Raw genomic sequence first — 26,089 nt, 5'->3', positions numbered from 1 at the left:
CCAGAGGCCTGAAGCAATGTCATCAGGGCTTTGGCTCTCTCCTCCCATCACTGGCTTAGTTTCTTTGTATTTGGACAGACTCCCTGGCAATCAAAGTACTGGCACGCTCTGACTCAAATCCCTGAGCTTTCAGAAGCCCAGGAAGTTTGTTTTTTTTAAAGAGTCTATACCTAGAAATCTTAAAACAAACAAAAAACAAAACAAACAAACAAAAAAAAACTCTTTCTGGCTCAGGACTAATCCAGGGGTGGGAGTTACTATGCCAAATCAGGCAGGGCACCATGTTTGCATTACCAAGTCCACAGCTATTAATTTTCTTCTGATTTCTCTTCCATTTTTGCAGTACTCCCATTCACTCAATCACTAAGTCAGGCTAATTTATCTCAACAGTTCTCAAATCTGTCCTTTGTTGTCCTGACTACTATTGCCCTAATTCAGACTCTCACCAGCTCTTGCCAAACTGTTTTAATAGCTTTCTGTCTGATCACCCTTCTCCATTCTTGCCTCTCCTCGATTCATCTTCCATATGGACACAAAGATAAGCAAATGCAATCTGTTTCCTTATTTAATACCATTAGGTGCTTCTCCACTAGGATAAAGTAGTCAGAATTCCTTAGAATGGCATACAAAGCCCTCCAAGACCTTCCAGAGCCATCTACTGATCACCCTGTATGACCAAAACTAAATCCATTTGCTTTTCCTCAAACCCTGTTTCCAGTTAAATGAATTACATACATTCAGACACCAAAACTGAAATTTTAGACATTCTCGATTTCTTTCCCTCTCTACCTAACTTGTAATGTAGACATTTTCCAAATCCTGTATTTCTGTCCTCAAATTGTTCTCTGCCTCTTTCATTCCCTTCACTCTGCCCTATCCAGGCCTTATCACATTCTTCCTCCTTGCCAGTCCCTTGCCTCCAGTATCCACATCTTTTTCCCAGCCTCCTCTCCACTGTCACCAGGCTAACCTTTGAAACATAAGTCTTATCAAGAAAAACCTTCCACAGTACCTCATCCGCTGAATAAAAGCCCCCAAATCTTAGCAAGCTATTCAAGGTTACAGACACTGGACCCTCTTCCACCTGTCCTGCCTCTCCACGCCAGGCCAGGCACTCTATGCTCCAGGCACTGTGGACCCTCTTCCACCTGTCCTGCCTCTCCACGCCAGGCCAGGCACTCTATGCTCCAGACACTGTGGACCCTCTTTCACCTGTCCTGCCTCCCGATGCCAGGTCAGGCACTCCATGCTCCAGCCGTGCAGACTGTGTCCTCAATGCCCCCATGCCTGTTTCTGCTATTCTTCCTACATGGGGTGTTGTTCCTCATATCAGCCCATGGAAATCCTTCTCAACCATAAGGGCCAAGCAGAAACACCTTTTCTTTTTTGAAGCATTCCTAGATTTCCCTAGCAGGACTACTCTGTTTATATACTGCAGAAATGATCACAGCCTGATTAATATAGTGGTTAATTGCGCATCAATGTCAGGCCCAATGGCTTGAGCGTTCCAGTACTTACAGATTCTGACTTTCAGAGAGTTACTGAGCCTTATTTCTCATCTACATATGGAAACATTAATACCTACCTCACAGAGCTGCTTTAAAAATTGAGATAAAACGTGTGAAGAAATCAGAACAGTTCATGGCACAGAAGCAGTTACCAGTGTTCCTGGACTTCACTGGACACCTCTGAAGGCACCACATCACATCTCAGTACAGCATGTGCACCAAGCTTGGGGGTTATGGAATCAAACTGCCTGGGTTTGAAGCCCACTTCTACCACTTACCAGCTGTGTGATCTTGGTCAAGCTCTCTGTCTTCACATTGTCTGTTTACCCGTCTGCAAATGGGGATAATAAAATACCTACCCAACTAGGTTTTTATGAGGATAACATAAAATAAATATAGCAACCATTGGCATCCAGTTAGTGCTAAGTGTTAGTTACAATTTCATCTCTGTATCCCAGAGTCTAGCACAGAAACTGGGACACGGTTCATGCTCAATAAATATTACATTGTAATGAACCCTATGCTTCACTTGGCAGTGTCTAGTTAAAGTTCTTATCTGCATTAAGCATACTGACTCATTCCATTGCAATTAAGTATTTTCTATAGTTAACACCCATCTACAAAATGCCAAGCTGCTGCCTATCTCATTGCTTGGTGAACCACCAGTGAGTGCAAATGTGTGTACAATTATGGATGGTTTATTTAGTCTTGAATAGGCTTCTCCGAAGCCATACTATTGTTATATATGTGTAATTTGATTAATTTGCCAATAGTCTGTCAAGTGAATAGCACCCCTTCCAAAAACAGTATGCTAAAATGTTTTTACATTGATTTTGAGGTAGTTGCCATGCATAGAAAGATTACCTCTCATTTCTATTAATATAATTGCTTTGCAGAGGAACGGTATTTCTGGATAAAATTATTTTAAAAATACCAAAAATTGCAAATTTCTAACCTATACCAAACTGGGGCAGGATGAAAAATATTCTCTCATTCTCTGACTTTTGTTTTGGAATCTGTGTTATAATAAACCACCAGAAGGAAGCCACTGTGAAGATTGGCGAGGGAAGGTAGCGGGGAACTGGGGGATCTATATGGGAGCAGCAAAGACAGCAGTTCCTATCAACAATGACCCTGTTGAAGAAGCACTGATAGGGGTCAGAAAACCTGAGGAAGAAAGCAGACTCCTTATGAATATTCAACACTTGCTCTAGTGCAGTTTTTCTCAACTTGGCGCTTATCGATATTTGGGGCTGGATAATTCTTTGTTATGAGGGAGCTGACCTGCATTGCAGAATGTTGAACAACACCCCTGCCCTCTACCCACTGAATGCCAGTAGCATCTGATTCCCAGATGTGAAAACCAGAATGTCTCCAGACTTTGCCAATAAAAGGCCAAACACTCTGGCTTAAAAATCACTGCCTTAATGGGAGAAAATTAGCAAAATTATTTAGATGGAACCTCTTATATTTAAATGTGTACTATTTTTAAGTAGCTTTATTGACTCATATAGGCTTACCCTAAAACTAATGATCTGTACTAATAATACAAGAAGCCAGGACTATGATTGCGATATATTTTACCAGAGATGGGTCCTAGTGGTCCTCTGTTCCTCAGGTTGGAACCTAGAACAGTGTGAAGGCAAGAGGATGACATGGAAGAAAAGAGCCACTGGAAACTGCTAGCTGGTCTTTCAATTAGCAAATCGTTGGGGGGGTACCTGTGAAATGTAAGCAATTCCAGGGAATGCAGAGGTACCATACACATAGTCTTTGTTTGAAAGGAGATTACAATCTGCTGACAAACTATTTCCAGTGCAATTCTCATCTTTTGCTTTTTACTTTTAGTATCTGGTTGGTACTTATGTTTCAACAGCAGGGGTCATTACAAATAATGTTATGTATTTATAAAATGAGAACAGAACAATGTACAGCTCATTTCTCCATAATACTTCACTTAAATCATTTTAGGAAATTAACTGTATTATTAATTGCCTGAAAACAAGACTCCAAGCACCTCCTCAGCCATACATTCCCCCAAATTTTTCCTTTATAGCTGGTAAAATACTGCAATGGTTACACAAGCTTTAACTGTAAACTTAACTTACAAATATAGTAAAATTAACTTATAGTAATGATAAAAAATAAAGTTTCCCCATACTGGGTAATATTTACTTTTATGTCAGAGATGAATACGGAACAAGTAAGAGTCTCAAATGAGCAGCAATAGAGAACTCAAGGGCTTTAATTATATGATGTGTAATAAAAAGAAATGGCATAAAACACGCTGTACTAGTATCCTCAAGTATTAAACTATAAAATGCCTAAATATGTATCTCATTCTGACTGAATTATAATCAGGTATTCATCTTCCTGCTACACTTTGTCAACCCTGCACCTCTGAATCCAGTCATTCCTCTGATGTGTATGCCTTAATATTAAATAGTTGTCCAGAGTGTATTAGAATTAAATATATATTTAGCAACAAGCAAATGCCAAGAATCATAGGACATCAGCAGGGACCAATGAAGGTATTATATATAAAGATTTTAAGCTCTTGACATATCAGAATAAAGAGATCGTTTTTCTGATTTCAGGAGTGAACTTAACTCCCTTCTCTTTCAATCGGAGTTGGCCCATTTTATTATGATTATAAAAACTGTAATTTATAGGATTATTTTGCTATTTGTTGAAAAGCCAATCTAAAGTTCCAGAAGCCACCACTTTTAAAATAGTGCTTTATGTGTTACACATTCTTACATGTAATAAATCACTCTTGAGATGCAAGCAAAGCGAAACAGTAGCATTTCATTTCTCACTAATGGGTCTCAATACAAAGTAGGAGAGTCCAGGCAAGTCACTTAACTCCTCCAGGTTTTATTTACAAAGAAACTGGTATAAATACCTGCCCTTTCTTACCTTACACAGTTGTCCTGAGGATCACATAAGAACATGTAGTTGTCAAGAGAAAAGCATTCCTACAAGTGCTGGAGCAGAACTGTTGTCATATATTTTTGTTATAGCCAAATTCTTTCAGGTGAATCACTCAGCTTTTGTACTGTTCGTGCCTTACAGAAAGCTGGAAGTACTGTGCCCCCTGCTGTTGAAATGTGAATACATTTGGTTGCTGGTTAAAAGGAAATGAACTACACTACAAATGCCTCTTTATAATGAAGGTAAAAATACTAAAATAAAAATCTGAAAATTTTCAGAGGAAGCAGCCACCTTTATGCAACAGGAGCATGACTTTCACTTGATCCATCAAGATGAAGGCAAATAAAATTAATCTTAATCAGAATTTCTTGGTATTGAAACTTTATGATCTAATTTCTTTATACTTCCTCTCCCTAAGCCCTTGATGTCCTGGGCTTCTAGACCCAATCCCCTAGAGCTCCTCTTGGCTCCTTCCCCAGGCAAAAGAAAAAGTTTCTGATTAATATGAAAAACTTATCTCACTGAATGTCATCCGAAATAGACTTCGGAGAGTGTTAAACGATTCGGCTTTTAACCTTTAAGCCACCTGTTTTCAACTGTGTAGTGAGTTTTGGCACCTTTTAAAAGGGATGCCGTGCACAAGGCAGAGACTTCTGTTTTGTTTTTTCTTTTGCCAGGAAACAGGAAGTGCTAGTTACAGTGGGGAGTGAGACGGGTAAAAAATGTCTTAAATGCTCATTAAGGTAAAAGGTACCTTACCTTAAGGAAAACATTCCAACAGAATGTTTGTCAGGTACAGAGCACTTATTTTTATATCTCTAATTTCCCAGAATAATGCCAATTCATAATCCACAGTAGGTGTTCAATGGATGCTTATTAAATTAAATCACCTTGATTTGGATCTCTCACGCTGACTGGAAGAAAGGGTCTGTCGCATCCTCAGTCCCCCAAGATCTGGCCTTCGCACAGGTCTCTCTGCAAACCAGGTTCGGTCACATCTATGAATCCAACTTTCATCTCCACGGTTTTTAAGATTCCCAAGTGACATGTTTGCATTTAGGGGCATACTTTAATTAGTATATGACGTCTTCATGCTGATGTCCTAGAATGTATTACTAATATTTCTATTACTATTCCTTAATGGTGATCAACTAAGAAAAAATAAATTATGAAGTTCATCTTGACCAAGAATTCCTTCCCACCAAGATTTGTAAAACTTTCTGCCACACATATTTGAAGATGATCTTTTTTGACTTTAACACCTAGAAATGTATATTTTAATTTAAAATAGAATTTTAGAAACTTCTAAGAAATCAGTAATTTTCTCACCAGTTCAGTAAACCACTTTACCAATTAATCTTTTATTTTTTATTGCATACATCAATATTTAACAGAAGAAAAATAAAGAACCCCTAATGTTAAACTGAATTACATGTTATCTTCTGATTCTTTTCAATGTAGACCTAAATTTTCACATGTATCAGTAAACACAATTTATGTTCTTATTAACATTTTTGAATCTCACTTTTTTGCATACAATTTGACATATATCAATATTATTGAATGGCTATATAACATTCTGTGATAGCACTAGCAATACACCAAAATTTACTTAACCATTTCCGAATCGTTGGGCTTTTTTCCCCCTTAAAGTTATCTGAGTGGAACTGCTAGAAAACTTTGTACAAATAGCTTTTCTTTCTTTTAAATATTTTCCTGGGCATATGCCACTCAAAGTGAGTATGTCAAAAGATCAGTTATAAAGCCCTTTTTATAGTCTTCTACACAGTTCTCTTAAAAGGCTACTAATACACAATGCTGCTGCTATAAGGACACATGCAATTAAAACAGTTTTGCTAATACAATAGCATGAACTAAGTCAAAGTTGCATTTTTAATATTAGGAAATTTGAATACCATTCAAATTGATTTTTTATATCATTTATACACGATCGCTTTATAAATTTGCCTAAGAGTACAAACCCTTATGGATATGCATATAGTTTTACAAAAACTGAGTGCATCCATGTGTAATGCAAATAGCTTCTTTTAAATTCCATCTTGTTTTGTCTTTTTCCTATTTACTACACATTTAAAACTTTTTCTCTTAGTTGATCTACCTTGCCAATTGCCATGAAGTTCCTTTATACCACTATTGGTGTGAGACTTGTAGTATTTTTCTTTTTATACTTAACATTTTAATTCATTTGGAATATCACATGTAAAGTGGATCTAATCTTTCCACACTGACATCTAGCTAGTCTTTCCACCAGCAGTTATTAATATTTCTTTCTTTCCATTGGCTTATTAATTTCAGTTAAACTTTCTACTTGGCACCACAGAATATTCAGAAAGGTTGCTTAATAGCATGTTTTAAGGATTTGGAGAGCAAGGCTCCCATTTTTTCCCCCTAAATTAAAAAAACTTACATCTTTGCTTGCTTTCCTAAATAATTTACTACAATTATGCCATATTCCACACAGCAACCAGTTGGAATGTTAAATGGAACTGTAGTAAATTTCATACTAATGTCACATATTGGCATTCCTTTGGATGTAGCTTTATATTTTAAAACACATTATCTAACTTAATCCCCACAATAATTCTGTGAAGTATTTCTCTTCTGTAGATGGTGAAATAGATACTAGGAGTGACTTTCCCAAGAGTATACAACTGGTAAGTAGTGAAATGAGAACTGTAATTCTGGTTTTCAAAAAACTCCCCATCTCCCCATGTACTACTTTTCCACTACACCGGCATGGCTCCCATGGGAGTTTGTTCATGTTTAAAAATATAGCTCTTTAAACTTGCTTCTATTTAGGCATCTTTCTTAATTTATCTCTATGTAGTTATATAACTTTCTTTAAAAGTCTCATATATATTAATAACCAAACACACTTTTTAAATTGCAGTTTGTCACTGTTAAGATGTAGAAATGAGATTTTTAAAAATTGTGTATCCTGCAACTTCTTGAATTAGTCTTTGTTAGTACATTTTTATACTATAAGTTTTAGCAGTTGTAAAGCCATGTTAATAGAAAATATTTATGCTACTTTCCTTATCTTCCTCATTTTGTGAATGCTGGCTTTTATTGCAATGACAGGTCTCTTTAACCATATATAAAAATAGTGCCAACACTGTTTACTTTCCACTTGAGAAATGTTTATGTTTTCCCAGTAGGAATAATGGTAGTTCTTGGTTTAAGTACTTAACAGACTCCGAGAAGTCTATTAAATCATTGCCAGAGAAATAATTAAATCAAGGGTGAATGATGAATTTTTGAAAAGTTATCTGTAATTAATACTTTGGATTTTTACTATTTGTTCTTTTGATGCTGATTTAATGGCTGTTCTGCTTGACACCAGCCTTATAATCCTGAGTGATAGTAAATTATTTGTTGCTGTATTGTTTGCCAATATTTTATTTTGCATTTTGCATCTGTTGAGAATAAAATCCTTCTAAAAATGTCTTTTAGTACTGAGAACATGTCTGCCTCAAAAGACAATTTGAAGCATACTGTCCTTCATGATACATGGATAGACATTATTTAAACATTTGAAAAAGTTCACCAGTAAGTCCATTAGGGTCAAAGTCCAACCTGTCAGAAAATTATACTGGGTTACAATATCCCCTAAATTTTTAAATGCTTTTTATTGGTATAACTTCTCATTTCCCACTTATTTTGTATTAAGAAATATATTCATTTTCTTCATTTCTAAATCAACCTTTATTTTCGACTAATTTTTCCTATTTCCATTATATTGGGCTATACCATCTTTTGCAACTTCTGATTGTTCCTTTTCTCAATTTCTTATGAATAATCTGTGATACTGAAAATCTTTTCGGTAGATCTGGAATACCTTCACCTTCATTTTGTTTATCATCTTATGTATTTCTCATTTTAATTACTATTTTATAGGTCTATTTCAAGTATTTCAGTTGTTCTGTTAGATTTAAACTTTAGGATAAAGTTTAAATATGACTTTACTATATTTTTAAAAGTCAATACAATCCATGACTTTGCTACTTTAAGTAAGTTGTCAATTACTTAAATCTGTCTAGTCTCATTTTCCTCACATATAGAGGAGCAAAAATTAGTGTATTCCGAACAAATTTTGGCCTGATAATATTTTTTGTAACACAATCTTCAGATCACGAGATGTGTTACTGAAGAACATTTTGTTAAAATTTAGCCAAATTCTGCTTCGAGATCCATGCTCTAAAATATGTTTGTTTAGTTCATCTTATCTTCAGATTTCTCTGATTCAATAAGCTGCAGGACCAGTGTGTGCTTTTTACCTCTGGCAATGCTAGACTAATTTTCGTGGGCACTTTCTCTTTCTCCTGCAGCGCCTACACTCTCTAACAGTGAATGTTAGTAGAAAGATCAAAGGTTTTAGAATCACAAAAGGCTGGGTCCCCATGTTGGCTCTTCCACATACCAGATTCTGAGCAAATTACTAATAATTCTCTTATTTCTTCTTTGAAGGCGATATGGTTTGGCTGTGTTCCCACTCAAATCTCATCTTGAATTGTAGCTCCTATAATTCCCACGTGTTGTGGGAGGAACCTGGTGGGAGATAACTGAATCATGGAGTTGTTTCCCCCATACTGTTCTCATGGTAGTAAATAAGTCTCACGATATCTGATGGTTTTAAAAGGGTTTCCCTTTTCACTTAGTTCTCATTCTCTCTTGTCCACCGCCATGTAAGACGTGCCTTTCACCTTCCACCATGATTGTGAGGCCTCCCCAGCCACATGGAACTGTGAGTCCATTAAACCTTTTTCTTTATAAATTACCATCTCAGGTGTGTCTTTATCAACAGCATGAGAGCAGACTAATACAGAGGGTATATGCGAATTTGCCTCACGGGATTGTTGAGAAACTGTCATGAGAAAGCATAATAAATACTAGGTACCAAGCACATGATAAATACTATTTCAGAGCAAAAACTGTCACAGGGATCATCATTCTCTGACTGAAGAATGGAAACTGGACTAGAGGAAAAGCAAGTTCATGTCTTCTGACAGCTCCACAGGTTTTCACCATTAGAGTACTACCAGTTTTATGACGTTGGGTAGCTCTGGGAGAAAAAAAGTTTCTATACTCTGGATAACAGCTAAGAGGCAAGAGAGATTACAGAAAGTTGTTACTTCACAATTTGTTAAGTGGGACACAACCGAAAGGGCATGGTAAATCCTCCTTTGATTCATTCCTATCAGTTATGTTATAGTGATATTAAAGTGGTAGAGCCAACAAGGTGGTATGTTTCATTCTCACTGAAAAACCTCGGGTAATCTATTTATAGAGGGTTTTATAAGTATCTGTAATCCCAGGTTAAAAAGGCCTCACTCTGTTTCTCCTTAGGAATTCCTAAGAATTCCTCCTTAGGAATTTCAGAACAGCCCTTCTGAAGTATCTTCTCCTGGGGCACTTCATTTTTCCTTTTGGTCTAAGTTACTTGTTGGAAGCTATTTTAAGTGCCAGAGCAGGGCTCTGCAGAAATTTTCTGAAGTATTAAATAAGAATAAATCTTATCTTTCAAATTTCCTTTGCAATCAACCTCCCCAAAATGAGCTTTTCAACCACTAATTGAACTCCAATTCTTTTTGTAAATTAGAACACTGTGGTGGCGTCATTGCCTCATCGGTTACAAGGGTCAAGTGGGTATTATAAACTTCAGACCTTCACAGTGCATAAAGGATCATGCAAAGCTAATCTTTAAACGATTATAGACAAATGTATTTTATTATCATATTGGCATCTGTATTAGTTGCTATTCCTACCACCATGTCTATACATTTATATTATATGCAAAAGATCCACATAATTTACCATTTGTGTATGTTTCACTATTCGAACAGGCCGCAGCAACTGTAACAGCTGCAAAAGTAATTAAAATATTACTTGGGTATTACTAATTGTTCTGTAGACAAAGATAAAATCTGAAGATCATTAGCAAATACATTACCTTTAAGCTGAGTTGCTAATATGGAACCCTTACATATATATCCAATACTAAAATAAAGCTAACTCTGTTTTAAGATTCTGGGTCATATAGCCCATTCTAAACAAAATGTTCAATAATCAATAAATCACTCATTGATAGGTTAACAAAGATATTCAATGCTGAATGTCTGAGAGTTAAAGACAACATCTGCATAGCATTCATCATATATAACCACTTCTAATTACCCATATGGGAAACTGTCCTTTAAATGAGAAAATTCTGATGCCATGAAGGAGGTCCAAAACAGCATTTCGAGATTGCTCTTTTCTAATTTTGAAGGTGCTTCTCTGGGCTTTCCAGGTTTTTGCTTTCCTCAGAGGATTCTAGTTTGGCCATTACTACATTATTGGTTCCAGGAGTCTCTGGCTGCTTATCATCACCATCAAAGATAACGTCTTCTGGATTTGGAGGTGGAGGGCAGAATTCTTCAGTTGGAAAGATCTCCTGGAAAAGTGTTTCAGCTTGCTTGACAGCATGCTCATTTCCCAGGCCACAGTCAGGCCCAGAGCAGACATAAACATTGGAAGGCAAGCCATTATACGAGCTTCTGCTGATTCCCGAGGAATCTCTCATATTAAAATAAAGAGCCCACAAGAGTCTTGGCTTTGTAAGTTCTTCCTCGTTTATTTCTGTTTCAGTATACGGAGTGAATAATTTCTTCACCACTGATTCTAGGTCTTCTCTTGCTGTTTTAGAAGATGAACATGTCAAATGTACCAGATAGGTGTCCTTCATGCATGTCATGGTTGAAGAACATAATTCTGTGACCCGTACAGCACAAGCTCCTGGCTCTGCTGGAGGAACTATCAGAATGGAAGTCTGCTGATCTAAATCTGTCTTTAGTATAGACTGATCTGTAATGAGTACTGCCCTAGAGATCTGCTTATACTGCACATTTGAGCATGTTTCCTCAGAAAGGTAACTGTCTTCCACAATAAAATATTTAGCATTTATTCTTTGACCAAAGTGATCTATAATTGCTTTACATCGTCCAGATTCTTTGTCGACTACAAAGCATTGTACTTTATGACGAAGACAATAGATTCCACCAAAAACTGCACACATCCTACAGAAACCCTGGGGAATTTCTCCTTGGCCATACAAGGGAAATAAAAAGGGAGTGTTGCCAAACCGTCCGAGACACTGAAGGAAGTTTTTAGTTGCGTTAAGACCATCTATTGTAGTGCAAGATGATTCTGATGTCATTGCAATTGAGTGCAGTACAAAATGTTGAAGGTTGGGAGTTAGTTTTTTAGTTTTTAAGTATTCTGAAAATGAACACTGCCTGAAAGCTTGGTATTCATCAGGATGTTGTTCATACTCTAAACAAAATGTGAGAAATTTCATTAGCATCCTCTTTTCAACCATGGTGAGTTCCTTGCTATTAAAGACATCTGCTCTGGAACAAGGAACTTGTTCTACCTTTCCTTCCCGAAATGCAAGAATCCTAGTGACATTTTTAAATTCTACATAACGACTAACATCTGATTTGATTAAAAGATCAATTAGCAATCCTTGAGAATACAACAGTTTTGACACCAAATCAATATTAAACCTCCTGCCTTCTTTAACTATTTGAGAGTAAGTAATCCTATTTCTAATTGGTTCATCGGCCTTATCTTCTACTGTAGATTTGCTTTCATCTTTATCTCCATCTTTATCTGAAACTGTGTGCATACAAGTTTTATCTCCACAATACTTTTCCTTCTCCACTGATTCCTCTACATCAGTTACTTCTAGTGAAATCTCTGTATCACTTTTCTGAGTGTGTTTTGCAGGCATTTCGTCGCTATTAAAATATGATGACTGGCTTTCTTCGGGCAATGCAGAATCCAGAACTTCAGTGAAGGTATTAGACACCCCCAAAGAAGGATTTTTCTGCAGAGCACCAATCTCTTCAACGTTGTCCTCCATATCCTGACTGGCGTAGCAAAAAGCTTCTGTGTGTTGAATAGTTTCATCCTTCTTGCGAAGAGTGATGGCTTCTTCTGTTTCATGGATCAGGTCCTGCCATACAACAGTACTTTCTTCCCCAATGTCATTGTTTTGCTGATACTCCTTCAACCAGGATAGCAATCCTGAAAAGCTGAAACTAGCCCAGTTTCCTCCATAGTAGCTTCTTGAATCAATATGCAGAACACTCTGACCACTTCTTGAACATGCAGCTGCAAGGATGGATTCGGGCAAACCTGTCCCTATTATAACCACATCAAACTCTGTGGGAAGACTGTCCGCCATTTTAGGAAGTAACAGCGTCTGGTGACAACTGCTGATGAAAGAAATGAGGTGTGATTATGCTGTAATAAAATCTGTCCTTCTGATGTTCCAGTTATCCCAGAAGCACTGAAGTTGCAGGTCCTAGCTGTTTAACGGTTACCCTTTTAAAATATTTTTTTTCTTATAAGTCAGTAGCATAAAAACATGAGCAAGTACATCTAATCACATCTGAGAATACTAAAATGGATGTGTGGTTTCATTTCTGCATTTCATCTTAGCAGTAAATGTCAAAATGCATCATATATGCATTTGTGACTGGAACTCTTCTCTGAAAGAAGAAAATTCAAGAAAGAATACATTGTAAACAATATAAGAGAAAAATAATTTCATGCAACAATGACAATCCATTGGAGTGTGACTTCTTATTTGGACATAAACCTCTACTAAAGCATGTCTTAAATGCTTTCTCACATATTTTCTAATTTCTTGAAAATGGACAATAGAGATATAACAGCCCTCCCAAGAATCAGGCAACATAGTAATAGAGAATGAACATAATGTTCCACAAAAATAAAGAAGAAATAACATAATACAATTCTCTAACTTTAGCTTTTAAGAAAACTATCATGTGAATAAATCTATACACAGCTGTGAGCTTAGACTAAAAGGAACGCATGGCTCCACTGTTTATAGAAACAGATTATACACTATGTGCATACTGCCATGATTAAAAGTATTTCTGTGGCCATTACAGTCTATGTGTGATTCCAGAGCAGCTGAATATGAGACCTTTCCATGCCACAACCACCCTTAGGATCTCATGGTAGCAACATGAGACTATTTCTACTCAATTACTAGTCAGATTGTTACAAAAGAATTAATTCAGTAAAACAACTGGCCATTTAAAAATATTTAGGCTCATAATAGCCCTGAGGAGGAAAATGTATTAAAAATATGTATATGAATGTACACATGCATATAAGTAATAAAGGAAAAAAGTGTGTAAGTAAAAAAGGAAAACTTCTGATTTCATATTAAAATATCTTAACATAAATAATACCTACTTCTAACATTTGAATACAGTGATGTTTGCATTTCGCCACTGTCTCTGCAACCCTGAATCTCTGCATCCCAAGCAAAAGGTCTATCTAAACATCCTCTGCCAAGACTAACACTGTTTGTTCTTATTTTTGAAGGGGAAGTTTAAAAAAAAAAATAAATAAGGTTCTCCTGTTAACTTTGAGCATAATGCTGGTTACATTCCATGTGCGGAAGACATCTGTGTGATGCCCTGTGTGGCCAGAGGTAGAAAGGCCAAGGTGCTGAAGAGCATACTCACCTGAAAGTCTTTAGGCTAAAGCATTATATACACAATACTGCTAAACTTTCTAATATTCATCATTGCACAGTTTTGAGCTCTGGTTTTCACTACTGTTAAACCTACTGAAATATAAATCAGTACAAGCTGTACCTGTCTAGCCCAAGATGACTAATAATCCTGGATATTGGAAAAACAAGCCATTCAATTGGAACTTAGATTAAATTGCATAGGGCACACACCTTTAGTTTAACTAAAATGGCAATCCTAACAGTCCTGTCTAGTCAAAGCCTCTGTCTCAAAAATATCAAGGATTCCACTCATTTTTGGCATTCCCTAAGAAGCCAGGAACTAAGTACAGAATGCAGCAGTTGCCTGGCCCACTCAAGTATAAATATAAGTATGTCTGAATTACTTATTCTGCTTCTTCCAGCAGGGTGTGAAGACGGAGACTGAATCTATGATGGTATCTGAAGAGGTGTAACCATAGTACATGCTGCTTCTTGGCTTAGAAAGACAGGGCTCAGGGTAGGAGTAGGAGCAGAAGACACAATCAATAAGCGCTAAGATCAGGCACGTTCTAACCTACAGATATCAAAGGGGTCATCAAAATGCAAAGCAAGTAGGATGGCCTTACAGAGCATTAAGCTGAATTACCCAATAATAGAGATGAGAGAACTGATAGCTGGAGAGATTAAGTGACTTGAGAAAGCCCGCACAATGCATGAGTCGCAGGATCAGGAACAGGATCCACTCTTGTGCCATCAGGCCAATGGTCTTTCCAACAGATAGGGCAGGCCTCTCCAAAAGCCTCTGCATCAAGAAGCTACTTCCCTCATTTTTAACTTCCTCCCCTTCAATACTCCACTGTTAGGTAGTTCTTGCTCAGGGATAACTCAGGAAGTGCCCTCCTTTTCTTCATCCTTAACCTGGATCTAGAAGCACAAACTCTGGAATTTACTCCAGGCAAAGAAATCATCTTTGCTAAAAACTTTTTAAACTCTATAGTAACTTCACTACTAACTTGCCCCCCAGGGCTTAAGTCTCGGAATCTCTTATCTCAGGGTTTCCACCTCTACATTAAAAACAGGGAGAAAGTCATGGTTGAAAGCACTAAATGCCCTGAAAAATAGGGCAGCCCTCAGGCAAAAATCTAAGTGAACTTAGAAAATCACTGGGCTGGGACCCTAGGAGGGATGGTGAAGAAGAAAAACAGGAAGGGAGAAGTGACTAGGAGACACAGGAGGGTGGGATCAGCAGAGGAAAGAGGTGAGGAAGAGGGTGGATGACAGCTAACACTTATAAAGAACTCAGTACACCCTTGTGTTCAAACTCCCGGGCACGAAAACAGAATTTTCCAGCACAGAAAAGGCACTTCAAGGAATAAAGAACTTTGATGTCTGTGAACAAACACCTGTTGACTACCCTGGAGAACACTACTGATGATACTTTAGGCTTGGGCTTGAATAACCTTCTTAGCATTGCCGAAGAAACTGCCTGATAGGTATTTTATAATTAATATAAGGAGTGTAATCCCATAGCCATCCATACCACAGCCTACATACACTTGCAGTCCCCTCCCTAAATTTCAAATGTTTGTTCAAATGAAATTATCAGATTAAAGCTTATGAGGGGCGGGGAGGAAAATATTATAACCTCTGAAGCAATCAAATAAAATCTATTTTCTTATTTCCTTCAAAACGCCAAAAAATGAATCATTACAAATATAATATTTGGGTTTGTCATAGCATAGAGGTTACTGAATAAGAAAATATTTTTGATAATTCTACAAAGATTTTGTTCTCCCAAACCTACCAAGATTAAAGCAATAAAGTATCAATGGATTTCAGGATTTAAAAAAGGAACTTTAAGCCTTGAGAAATACACATTTCTATTTCAAATCTCCCTACAAATGAAATTCCTGAGGCACACAAAAAACAATTTCTTTCCTACGCTTCCTTCAATGATTTGCTGAGTTGTTGATCATCCTTCAAAACATCATGTCTCAGTGAAACTTAAATCTTCCATAATAAGAGTACTGTCGAAATAAATCTTCAACAATCAAGTTCTACTTTAATGAAATCTACCGACTGCAGAGCTAATTACAGTATTTGTTCACCTGAGATGGTATTGGCTGAGCCATTTGTAATCTCACCCAAGATTCTGGTGTGCTGGAACCCATCTATAAGAAGGAAAATAGTAAAAACAGCTTACAGGGCACATGCCAATTTGCATTCTGAGGACCTGAATGAAACTGTCTCATTCCCTAGAAAGCATTCAAAGGTTTACAAGTACTAATGAGAATTTTTTTTTTTACACATTGCTATTTTAGTTTTCTACTCTCATTTTAGGAAACAAATAGTAGTACATGAATCTAATCTCATCACTCCCTCCAACTTTCACGAGTTAATCACTTTTTTTCTTGAATCTCTTGACTCTACAGGCCCTCGTCTCTTTCCTCAAAGTGTAAAAAGCCGTGGTTTCGTGCCTTGTTGAGTGATCTCAGGAGGTAAAAACAAATGAGAAGAAAGGAGACGGGCTGGGGTTTGGGGTCAACGTGGGGGGCAGATGAGAGACCACAGGAATGGAGTCCTGGACAGCGTGGGGCGGGAGGGGACGGAGGAAGAGGAAGGCACCCGCCATGCGGCTGGGGTCGGGCAGCGTTGAGGAGGCGAGCGGGGAGCGGGGCGGTGTAGGGCGGGGGGCGCGGGGCCGAGCGGGAAGCGGTGCGGGGCGGGCTGGGGGGCGGACGCACGGAGCGGGCAGCGGGGTGGGGAGTGGAAGTTTGCAGAGGGGAGGCTGCCTTCTCCTCCCAGTCCAACTCACCGAAGAGGCTGCCGCTAAACCCGTCCCACACGCAGCCCACGGTGTCCCACACCCAGCCGTTCCTCAGGCAGGACACGAAGGTAAAGGTGACCCCGAAGAGGGACACCAGCAGGTCGCTGAGGCTGATGTTGACCAGGAGGAGGTGAGTGGGAGTGCGGAGCCGCTGGAACTTGTAGTAGAGGACGAGCACCAGCAGGTTGTTGCCGACGCCCAGCAGCCCAATGGAGCCCAGCAGCAGCGCCAGGCGCTCGTAGGTGCCGGGGCTGAAGAGGGGCGCGGGGCTCAGTGTCCCCGCCGGCGCCGGCCCCTCAGCGCCCGCGGCCCCGCCGCCGTCCCAGTAGCCCTGGCCGCCGCTGCGGTTCCCCGAGTACATGGCCCGGCGCCGGCGCGCCTGGCGGGCGGAGGCGCTCAGCTTGCGGCGGGGCTCGCGGCGCGCTCCGCACTGGGTGGGGCTGGGGCTCCGCCGCCTGCTCTGGCCATTGTGCACTGAGGGGCCCGCGCTACCGCGCGCCGGGCCCGCCTTCTTCCCGCCCCTTCCGCCCGGCGCACCCCCGTGGCCCCGCCCCTCCCCGCGGCCTGTCCTCGTCGCTCCGCTGCTCCCGGCGCGTCCTCTTAGCCCCGCCCCCCCGCGGGCGCGTCCTCGCGGCTAGCTCGCCCCGCCCCCACTGGCTGGGCACCTTCCGCTGGTCGGCGTGGACGCGCGTCGCGGGATAGCCTGGGGGCCAGGGCCGCAGGGTAGCCTCGATGGCTCTTCACACCCCCACCTCCCTGCACCCACCTTGAAAGCTTCGTGTCCACTCACCCATTCATGCACTCACTTATGCATTCATTTATTCCTAAGTATTTATGAGCGCCTGCGCCCACCACGTGCTGGCAAGAATTGGGCTTCTCTCCTTCCTGGGAAGCTGTAATAACCCACAACCAGCCTACGAAGCCCATCCCGCGTCATACACTCAATGTAAACAAAAGCAAAGAAAACATTGAAGAGCTCGGGGTAGTCTTACCGGAAAACTGAGAAGAAAAACAACAAATTGATAGACAGGTGCCTGCCTAACTACCTGACTGCTAGAGGACACATGTCCCAGGGCTGATACAAGAGCCTGCCACCCTCGGAGAGTCTGGGATGAAAACTCTCTGAAAATGGCATTCCAATGGAACTGACTTTAAGCCCTGGGCTGGACCCCAAGGCCTTCCAATACCGTCCTTCCTGTGCTTGAAAGCGTGGGTAGATCTTTCCGGTCACTGAGGCCTGCTAAAGTCCTTCACAGGCAGTGAAAGATTCAACCTAAATCTAGCAGGTATAGGAGGCAGGTGCTATATTTAGAACAGCACACATTTCCCATTGGGCCTCTTCCCCTGTAGTGATGAGAATATAGTACAAGTCAAATATAGGTTGTGAACGTCATCACACTCTGCAAGAGCTGCTTCTGCCTTTGTGGTTGCACAATCCCTAAGGAGGCCCTACAAGAAGATCACAGTCCCCAGCCACACCTGCAGCCTGTCCTGGACACTGGTGACAAACACAGGGTTTGTGCAAGCTAAAGAAACTGCTCTCCATACGGGCGTTTACCCCCCTCACCTCTGTTTGAAAGATCAGTAGGGAATGACTAGCTTGGATCAATCCACATTCTGAATTCCCTGGAGAGAGGATCTAATAGGCTGGCAGCAGCTCTCCACCCTGGTGCACTGAGCAATAGCTAAGGGGCAGTGTGCTCTGCCTTTGACACCTTGATTTTCCTTCAAGGCTTCTGCTCTGGACTCGCCATCTGTGAGACTTCCTACCCACCCACCCCTTAAAAAAACACACACACTTTTAATTGTTAATTTTAGATTTGTACAACCACTGAACAAAACATAACTATTTAACAAGTTCTATATGTTTAATGTCGAAAGTGTTTTCTGTGTCTAGTCTACAGTAAGTTCTCAATAAATAGTAATTTGAATGAATGAATAAAGAACTCACTATATTTTTTCCTATTCATTCTTCATTGCTGAGTCATTGCCCTTATAAAGCTCACATTCCAGTAGTGTTGGGAGAACGAACAAAAATTAGATAAATACGTAGGGTGTCAGCCACTGACAAATGCCATGAAGAAATAGGGGTCAGGCGTGGTGGCTCATTCCTGTAACCCCAGGACTTTGGGAGGCCGAGGCAGTAGGATTTCTTAAGCCCAGGAGTTCAAGACCAGCCTGGGCAACAAAGTGAGAACTGCCCCCCAACTCTTCAAAAAATAGAAAATTAGCCAGGCAAGATGGTACATGTCTGTGGTCCCAGCTACTCAGGAGGTTGAGCCAGGAGCTATGGGAGATGGGGCAAGGAGTTTGTAAGAGTTAAAGAAAGAGGAAAGAAACACTAATAGCAGCTCAACAGTCAGACAGTGTTATTTGGAAGAATAAACCTAAGAGGGGCTTCTGGCCGATTTCGGTCAGGAGCACTCTCTTACAGACTAAGAGTATTTAAGGATTTTAGAGTGAGAGAGCTTATCACAGGCGTGGAATGTTTCTGTTTGGAGAAGAAGTTTATTGCCAAGTTGGAATGTCTCTGTCGGAGGGGAGGTTATCTCGGGGCTGGCATGTCTCTGGTCAGGGAGGGGTTTATCTTAGGGTTGGAATGTTTCTGGTCGGAGATGTCATTTGTGTTGTATGGTCATGCTGACCTTAGCCATTAGGCTGATGCTGTTTGGATTTAGGTGGTTTTTGATCAAGGGGAACTTTAAAATGGCAGTGCTTGTCCATGATGGTGATGCACCTGCTCTGTCAAGGTTGTTATTTAGACAAGGTGGTTATGGGCAGGAGTACTGTATTGGTATGTTGGAGGAACAATAAGGAAGCAAGAATGAGAATTGGGAAATGCAGCCAGTCAGGTGGGTGGGCAGTGAATGGCCAGAATATGCAGGACCTTGGCCATTTCAATAAAAGGACTTTGGCTTTTACTCAATCAGAGTAAAGTCCAGGGCAATGCCTACTAGCAGTGAATGCAAAGGAGGAGTAAGAGGCCTTTGACAAATGTTTAAGCATTTTTGACACAGTAATTTTACAATACTATGAACCATTAAGGACATTTATTGAGCTTGACAGAAACAGGCAATGATAAGGATATATGTTTCTTTTTTAATTTTAGAATTATGTAATGACAGGATAATGGCAGAACACTACAATCTTTTATTAAAAAAAAAAAACAAAAAACAAACAAATGAAAAACACCAGCATGATATAGTTTGGATGTTTGTCCCCACCCAAATCTCATGTTGAAATATAATCCCCAATATTAGAGGTGGGTCCTAGTGGGAGGTGTTTGGGTCATAGGGGGCGGATCCCTCATGAATGGCCTGGGCCATCCCCTTTGTGATAAGTGAGCTCTGGTCATCTAAAAGTGTGTGGCAACTCCGCCATCCCACTCTCTCTCTCTCTCTCTCTCTCCCTATCTGGTTGTCGCCATGTGAGATGCCTGCTCTCACTTTGCCTTCCACCATGAGTAAAAGCTCCCTGAGTCCTCCCCAGAAGCTGAGTAGATGCCAACACCATGCTTCCTGTACAGCCTGCAGAACTGTGAGCCAATTAAACTGCTTTTCTTTATAAATTACCCAGTCTCAGGTATTTACAGCAGTGCAAGAACAGCCTAATACATAGCATAAGGACAAACATGTAGACCAATGGAATAGAATAGAGAGCCAAGATATAAACTCTTACATATATGGTCCATTGATTTTTGACAAGGATGCCAAGGCCATTCAATGGGGAAAGGAGGAAAGGACAGTCTTTTCAACAAATGATGCTGGGAAAACTGCACATCCATGTGCAAATGAATGAAGTTGGAGCCTTACATTATATCATATATAAAAATTAACTCAAAATTGATTGGAGACCTATATGTAAAAGCTAAAACTATAAAACTCTTAGAAGAAAACTTCTTGGGTATGACACCAAAAGCACAGGCAACAGGAGAAAAATAGCTAAATTGGACTTTATCAAAATTAAAAACTGTTATGCATCAAAGGGCACTATCAAAAGAGTGAAAAGACAGCACAGCAAATGGGAGAAATACTTGCAAGTCATGTATCTGATAAGGCATTAATATTATAAAGAACCCCTACAACTCAACAACAACAAAAAACTCCACACAACCCAATTCAGAAATAGGCAAAGGATCTGAGTAGACATTACTCCAAAAATATACTAATGGCCTAAAAGCACATGGAAGGAAACTCACCATGATTAGTCATTAGGGAAATGCAAATCAAAGCCACAATGACATACCACTTCACACCTACTAGAAGGGCTATCATCAAAAAACAAAACAAAACACAAAAACAAGTGTTGGTTTTTGTGTGGAGATGTGTAGAAATTAGAACCCTGTCGTACTGCTGATGGGAATGTGAAATGGTGTGGCTCCTGTGGAAGACAATTTGGTAGTTCCACAAAAAGTTAAACATAGAATTATTGTGAGCTCATTCCTGTAATCCCAGTGCTTTGGGAAGCTTAAGCAGGATGATCACTTGAGGCCAAGAGTACAATGACCAGCCTGGGCAACATAGTAAGACCCCATCTCTTCAGAAAAAAATAAAAAATTAGCTGGGTGTGGTGGCACATACCTGTAGTCTCACCCAACTATTCAGGAGGCTGAGGCAGAAGGATCCCTTGAGCCCAGGAGTTTGAGGTTGCAGTGAGCTGTGATCGTGTCACTGCGCTCCACCCTGGGCAAGAGAGTGAGACCCTGTCTCAAAACAAAAAAAATTGCCATATGATCTAGCAATCCTATTCCTAGGTATATACACAAAAGAATTGAAAGCAGGGACTCAAACAGATATTTGTATACTTATGTTCATAATAGGATTATTCAAAATAGCCAAAAAATAGAAACAACTCAAATGCCCATCAACAGATGAATGATACATGGAATGTGGTATATACATACAATGGAATATTATACAGCCATATTTTAAAAGAAATGAAATTCTAGTACATGCTACAACATGGATGAACCTTGAAAACATTACGATAAGGGAAATAAGCCAAACACAAAAGGACAAATATTATATGATCCCAATGATATGAGGTACCTATAACAGGCAAATTCACAGAGACAGAAAGTAGAATGGTGGTTACCAGAAGCTGAGAAGAGGGAAGAATAAGAAGTTAGTGTTTAATGGGTAGAGAGTTTCTGTTTAAGATGACGAAAAAATTCTGGAGACGAATAGTAGTAATGGTTGCACAAGATTGTAAATGTACACAATGCCACTGAATGATATACTTAAAAATGGTTAGAAAGGAAAATTTTATGTTATGTATATTTTACCACTTTTTTTAAAAAAAGAAAAAAGCATGTGCAAATTGTGCCTGCATTTCACTCTCTCAGAGTGGGAGAAGTAAACTACTATAACCAGTTGAGGAAACAAGCTGAACTCAGTATGCTGCAACCAAAAAGCAACTTGTTCTCCCTACTCATTTCAAATGTTTTCTGACCATTTGCTCCTTCCTGCCCTTAGATGGAATTTTGGCAGCTTCCAAAGCTTTTCTGCTCCCTTGCAGTTGACATCAAGGCCAGCACATTGTAATGCTGAAAAGCTAAAACTCACGGAAAACTCGCTTGTCCACACCCTCCAAGATACAGCCAGCCTCAGGCCTGGAGAACTTCTGTGAGGGTGGAGGTGAGAAGGAAAACAACTTTAGCTTCCCCCATTTTCTTGATCCGCTCGCTACCTGTAGATGCTGCTCTGGGCCCCTTTGAGATTGTGAGGGAAAAAAAAATCTTCTTTGGTTAAGTTGTAGTCTGATATTGGTGCTCTCTGCCAGGCACGGTGGCTCACGCCTGTAATCCCAGCACTTTGGGAGGCCGAGATGGGCAGATCACTTGAGGTCAGGAGTTCGAGACCAGCCTGGCCAACATGGTGAAATCCTATCTCTACTAAAAATACGAAAATTAGCCAGATGAGGTGGCATGCACCTGTAATCCCAGCTACTCAGGAGGCTGAGTCAGGAGAATCACTTGAACCCAGGAGACAGCAATCCAGCCTGGGCAACAGATTGCAACTTTGTCTTTTAAAAATAATTGATATTAGTGCTCTCTGGTTGTAGCAAGTTTTAAATGTTGGGTTTTTCTCTTCTAGGATGATTTTCAGGTTCTCTAGAGAAATTGAGATCTCTGGCATCTTTCTCACACAACTCTCTCGACAGAGGCAACGCCTTTAGTAGCTGTCTGCTGGGATCTCACTCTCTGACCCTGCTTGGGGACCCTCCCAAGCTGACCCAGTCTGGCCCCTCTACTGAGAGTCTAGCGTCTGTTCCTCTGTACATATGTATGCATCTTTTGCCCTGCCAAATTCTGGAAGTGGTCTGCTGCAGAGAGCTGGCCAGCCCCAGAATCTCCCTGTCAGTGCCCCTGGGATGGAAAGAAATGGGGAGATGTCACGGCTCCTCCATGCTGAACACTCTCTCTGTGGAAGTGCTCATTAAGGATATCCTTGAGCTCCTAATGAACTCGTTGCCTTCTCTTAAATAGTTTGAAGGTGAGCAGGAACTAATGCTTGCGGAACTGGTTCCCAGTGACTGCACACATCCTCCCGCGTGGGCCGTCTAGCCCTGTCCTTTAGACAGAAAGAGGTTCATTTAAAACCCTCTAAACACCCTCTTACATTGGAACATTAAATTATCACAATACCTATATTCTAAGGAAGTCCTTTGCAAAGTATAGGGGAGCGAGGAATGGAGACACGTTTCATTTGACATTCTTGTTTGGAAACTGATAACCCCTAGCCTTCTGCATCATAAGGTGACAGCAGAGAGGGAACTTCCATCAAGCATTCCTTTTCCCAGGGTTGAGACACATTCTTTCCTGGCCCCTCTAACCTTGGTCTCTGGTGAGCAGCAGAAGAGCCCTTACTGAAAATCTTGCGAAACATGTATGCACTTTTCCTACCTTAGGAAATGCAATTTAGTGGATGTGCTTGAACTTTTTTTTAAAAAAGGAGAATCTAGCATGCCTTAAGTTTCTGAATGTCAATGCTCCTGGTGCATACAGCTCCTCAGATGGGTGAGATGTAGGGATCAGCTTAATACATAAACTGTGTATCTGTCCACATCCACTCAACCCCCAAATACATACATTTGTTTTTAAAATAAAATCTCACTTGTTATATTGCTGTTAAAAAATGGAGTTTATGGCTGGGCACAGTGGCTCACGCCTGTAATCCCAGCACTTTGGGAGGCTGAGGCGGACGGATCACGAGGTCAGGAGATCGAGACCATCCTGGCTAACATGGTGAAACCCCGTCTCTACTGAAAAAATTAGCCGGGCATGGTGGCAGGCACCTGTAGTCCCAGCTACTCAGGAGGCTGAGGCAGGAGAATGGCGTGAACCCAGGAGGTGGAGCTTGCAGAGAGCCGAGATCGTGCCACTGCACTCCAGCCTGGGTGACAGAGCAGGACTCCGTCTTAAAAAAAAAAAAAAATGCAGTTTACATGACAGAGGAGGTAGGGAAGAGTAAACACTTAATTTCCAGAAGAAACTGGTTAGTGAAGTTATGATTAATTTACATATATATATATCTCCACACCAACACCCATTATAGTGGAAGTTTGGTACACTGGGGTCAAAGAGAACATTTATAAGTTTCCTGAGGGAGGAAAATTAAAACAAGCTATGGACAAAGCATCAGGGATCAGAATAGCTTATAATCAGCAACGGAAGCTGATCAGAATACAGTCCTTCTAACAGCAACACTAGAAGCGAAAAGACAATGGAGTAATATCTTCAAAATATTTAAAGAAAATAATTTCCAGCCTAAAATTCTGTACCCAACCAAATATCAACAAAGTGCAAGGAAAGATCAGGATGTTTTCAGATATGCAACTATCAAAAACATATCTATCTTCCAGGCCCTATTTCTGAATATGAGTCACCAATATGAGGGAATAAATCATGGTGAAGAAAGACATAGTATATAAGCTTGAGGATGAGGGAATTCTCAAAATGATGATGAAGGGGGATGGTAGCAAGACAGCCATGCCCCTATGTGTATAAGGCATCAGTCCAGACTGCAGGGATATGACTCAAGAGACAGCCGTGTTGAGGAGTGTGGTCACCAAGATGGCTTCTGCTCTTGTGTCATCTTTTTATTCTGAAAATGTAAGGGTGAGCCTGGCCCAGATTCTTAGCAGTACCTGGTCACCAAGGGCCATGTACTGTTGAAGCTCCTGCCTACCTCTTTGTCCCCTGCCATAGGCATTAGCTGAGTATACTCATTTCACCACAAAGGAGTTCTTCATTGATTTATCCTGGAAACTGGAGTTGGCCATCATGAACCCAGAAGCAGAAAATCCAGAGCAACCTATTGCTCCAACAGCATTTCTGCCAGATGACTGGTACCAGGCCTACACAACAGACCAGCTGAGGACCCAACCATGGGCCTTGTGTCATGGTAGCACTCCTTCCTCATACGGGCCCTTATAACATTCATGGAAGCTGAAGCCAAACTAACTCACAGCAATTACTCCACCTGCTTTTTTCTAGAGTCTTTTTCTGACAGTGCCAATATCATTTCTTTGTTTACACAGCTAGGTGTGTGTTTGCCTCTGACTCTTTAAAATGACTGCCTTTCATGGTCATTTATATGTAAAAAATAATAAAATAGCAAAATACTTCATTGAGAAAAATAGGTATTAAAGAAAAAATATACACTTATGAAGGACATTAGAAACACGGGGACAGGTTTATGAAGTTGTACATTAAAATTTAAATAATGTGCATAGTTCTGTTGAAACTAAAATTATCAAAGTATGTGGTCTGGGCTTAGAAGGCAATTTTCTAAAATTAATAGTTTTGTAAGAGTGTAGGAACATGAGTGATTTTCAATGTTCTTTAAATCTGTGGCCACATCATTTCCGCAACCGAGAAAATATAAGCACAAATGCATCCAGTAGCTCTATAAATGACCATAATAGCTGTGACTTGCTCCTGCATATAACAGCAAAGATGTTCCCAAAAGCTTCTGCCATAATGTGCATTTATACCTACTATCAACACGTCTCCTCCTCCTACTCTGTTTAGCCCACCATTCCACTGAGGTAGGCTTTCTCAAGGTCAGTAGCATCCACGTTCCAATGGTTAATTTTCAGTCCTCATCTTACGTAGGCCCTCAGCAGTACTTGGCAAGGTTGACTGCTCCTTCATACTTTAATGCTTATCCATAGATATTTCAGTATCTGGTTCTAAAATACAACATCACATAAATAACAGTGCTATGGTCCAAATGTTTATGTCCCCCCGAAATTCATATG

The 26,089-nt window shown here is 40.3% G+C and overlaps 2 protein-coding genes across 3 annotated transcripts in view; both read right to left on the bottom strand.

The window, feature by feature from the left end:
• OPN3 (opsin 3) overlaps positions 1–17,186 on the bottom strand; it is a 46,640-nt gene extending 29,454 nt beyond the window's left edge. The window contains exons 1-2 of one of the 2 annotated variants that reach the window (XM_054660960.2): positions 16,814–17,186; positions 5,775–12,997 (exon numbers count right to left, since the gene is read on the bottom strand). In XM_054660960.2, coding sequence (XP_054516935.1) covers positions 12,957–12,997; positions 16,814–17,186 — 414 coding nt within the window. In that variant the 3' untranslated portion in view covers positions 5,775–12,956. Of the gene's footprint in view, positions 1–5,774; positions 12,998–16,813 lie in introns of those variants that run through there. The other variant, XM_016941714.4, reaches the window with a different exon arrangement.
• Positions 5,775–12,690, bottom strand: CHML (CHM like Rab escort protein). Its single transcript, XM_063790139.1, has one exon. It carries the CDS (start codon positions 12,688–12,690, stop codon positions 10,720–10,722), a length of 1,971 nt encoding a protein of 656 aa, XP_063646209.1. The 3' UTR covers positions 5,775–10,719.
• Positions 17,187–26,089: the final 8,903 nt, after the last annotated feature.

This window comes from Pan troglodytes, chromosome 1 (genome assembly GCF_028858775.2).
Source record: "Pan troglodytes isolate AG18354 chromosome 1, NHGRI_mPanTro3-v2.0_pri, whole genome shotgun sequence".
NCBI classification, from domain to species: Eukaryota; Metazoa; Chordata; class Mammalia; order Primates; family Hominidae; genus Pan; species Pan troglodytes.
This window is presented reverse-complemented; position numbering and strand designations above follow the sequence as displayed.

Excerpts from the sequence above, each read along its gene's own strand:
- CHML (XM_063790139.1), bottom strand. The coding sequence starts at position 12,690 with ATGGCGGACAGTCTTCCCACAGAGTTTGATGTGGTTATAATAGGGACA.